Raw genomic sequence first — 2,543 nt, 5'->3', positions numbered from 1 at the left:
TCGATGCATCGAGCAGCGCCGTGCCTGCGGCAAGAGCGCAAAGGCGGACAGCTCATCCGCGCCGCTGGAACGGACGGACGGACGAGCTTTTGCTCGCCGATGTGGATGCTCTAAGAGCAAACCGATGTAGCAGTCTCAATTTTTCAGAATTTTCCTTGAACCACTGAATGTCATGAATTTTTAAGGACTGTTTAATTTTTTCCCATGAAACATGGGAAGATGATTAAGATTGAAAAAGTTTATATGATATTTGGTGCTATGTTTAAAAGTTCATGGAAAATCTTTTAAAAAATCATGATTTTTGCAGTAGTTTTCCGTAAAGATAAAGGAAAGAAAAATACCGTTTGGTGATATTAAAAATTAAAATAGCATCACGAATTATTTTCAAATAACGCAATAGAAGTAAATTAAATTTCAAATATCGGTCATGAATATTCAACCAAGATTTTGAACTTTGAAGTCAATATGGTAAATTATCAATAGAGTGATGCCCAAGTCACGAAGCCCTACCTTTGTCTCTCACCTATAAATAAATTCCTTTAACCCTTGTGATAATAATAATGTTCATAATATAATCAATATGTCTCTTAAAACTCCCTTGCGGCGGCTGTCGACAATCTCTCTCAACAAGCAACTAGTGAAGAAAGCGACAGACAGCTTCCTTTCCCTTGCGAAGCACGTGATCGCCGCCGACAACCAAGCCAAAAACGTCGTCGTCTCGCCCCTCTCCATCCACTTTGCGCTGTCCCTATGCGCCGCCGGATCGAGCGGCTCCGCGCGCTCGCAGATTCTCATTTATCTCAAATCAGAGAGCGCGGAACACCTTAGTTCCTTCTACTCGCAGATTGCGACCATGATTTTCGACGAGGGCTGTGCCGGTGGGCCCATCTTGTCAACCAAAAACGGACTCTGGTTCGATCAGAGCCTCACTCTCAAGCCGGCTTTTCGAGATATTGTCCAGAATTCTTACGAGGCAGTTGCCCAACGTGTTGATTTTCAGCATCAGGTATTCAAGTTTATTCTCAATTTAGTACTCGTGTGTTGTTTTATGAGTTAACGAGGAGAGATGTTGTTTCCATTTTTAGAAACGTTTCATTTTTAATGCTACTTTTTTATCATCCGATATGATATATATAGGACAAAAAATTGTGAGATGCAATATGTTATAAACTAAAATAGTACTACCTCTGTCTTTGAAATAGAAACTTTTGAAATCACACGTGTTTTAATGCATAACATAATTGCTCGCAAAAGCTATTGTTTTTTTATAGTGTTATGCTAAAAATTGTGTATCTAAATACTTTAAAAGGGAGAAAAGGCTAGGAAAGAAGTGAACTCGTGGTGTGAGAAGACAACAAATGGCCTCATCAATGAAATACTCCCACGAAATTCAGTCTCCGACTTGACAAGACTTGTCTTCGCAAATGCAGTCTATTTCAAAGGGACATGGGGCAACAAATTCGACGCAAATCTAACAAGAGATGCCGATTTCCACCTCTTAAACGGAAGCTCTATTCGCGCGCCCTTCATGACCAACTGGGATAAGCAATACGTTGGGTTCTTCGATGGCTTCAAAGTTCTAAAGCTGCCTTACCGCCATGGCAGCGGCGACACGCGCAGATTCTCCATGTGCATCTATCTCCCGGATGCCAGAGACGGGCTGCCATCTCTGGTGGAGAGAGTCTGCTCTGAGCCCGGGTTTGTGGACCGCCATCTCCCTCACGGGGAGGTAAATCTTGACGAATTCCGCATACCTAAGTTTAAGATGGGTTTCGAGTTTGAGGCGTCTAGGGTTTTGAAGGAGCTTGGAGTGGTGGGTGTTTTTGAGAGGGGTGGAGTGAGTGAGATGGTGGAGGAATCTCCGGATGGAGAGGAGCTGTGGGCTGACAAGATACACCACAAGGCGATTGTGGAGGTGAATGAGGAGGGCACCGAGGCCGCGGCTGTGACAGGGCTTTTCATTGGTGGGTCCTGTATGCAGCGGCCTCGGCCACGACCGAGGTTTGTGGCCGACCATCCTTTCATCTTCACTATTAGAGAGGATACGAGTGGGGTAGTTCTATTCGTCGGCCAGCTGCTCGATCCGCATGCTCGTTAAAATTTAGTGGAATGTGAGTCTCATTTTTAGACAAACATGAAATTGAAAAACGTGTCAAGGTTTTGACGGACAAAGGGAGTATATCTTTCTATTTTCATCCGTCCAACAAAATTAGAAAGTTAATCTCATTTTATTATTCATTTTTTCTTGTTCTTCTCTTTTGCTATCATACTTTACCAACTCTATTTATTGACATTATGTCATATTTTACCAATTTCGTATTAAAACTTGTGTCGTCCATCATTAAGACTATTTTTGGTGGACTGAAATCTATACTAATCTAAAGTGCAAGTTTGATGAAAAGTCCTTAATGTCCTTTTTGGAGGGAAAATGAAAAGATGATGTGTCTTCTATTTAAAAATAATTTTTTAAGGCAAAAACAATTGGATAAATAATAGCCTAATAAAATGCTAACTTCTTGAAGAAGTTTTAAAACACATTTAAA

The 2,543-nt window shown here is 41.4% G+C and overlaps 1 protein-coding gene across 1 annotated transcript; it reads left to right on the top strand.

Moving 5' to 3' along the window:
* The first annotated feature begins 580 nt into the window (after nt 1-580).
* Nucleotides 581-2,203, top strand: LOC121790029 (serpin-ZX-like). The gene is made up of 2 exons (XM_042188333.1): nt 581-1,006; nt 1,310-2,203. The coding sequence occupies exons 1-2, from the start codon at nt 581-583 to the stop codon at nt 2,096-2,098; spliced, it is 1,215 nt and encodes a 404-aa protein (XP_042044267.1). The 3' UTR covers nt 2,099-2,203.
* Nucleotides 2,204-2,543: the final 340 nt, after the last annotated feature.

This window comes from Salvia splendens, unplaced genomic scaffold, assembly GCF_004379255.2.
Source record: "Salvia splendens isolate huo1 unplaced genomic scaffold, SspV2 ctg391, whole genome shotgun sequence".
Classification (NCBI taxonomy): Eukaryota; Viridiplantae; Streptophyta; class Magnoliopsida; order Lamiales; family Lamiaceae; genus Salvia; species Salvia splendens.
Note: the sequence above shows the minus strand (reverse complement) of the source record. Positions and strands in the feature narration are given on the sequence as shown.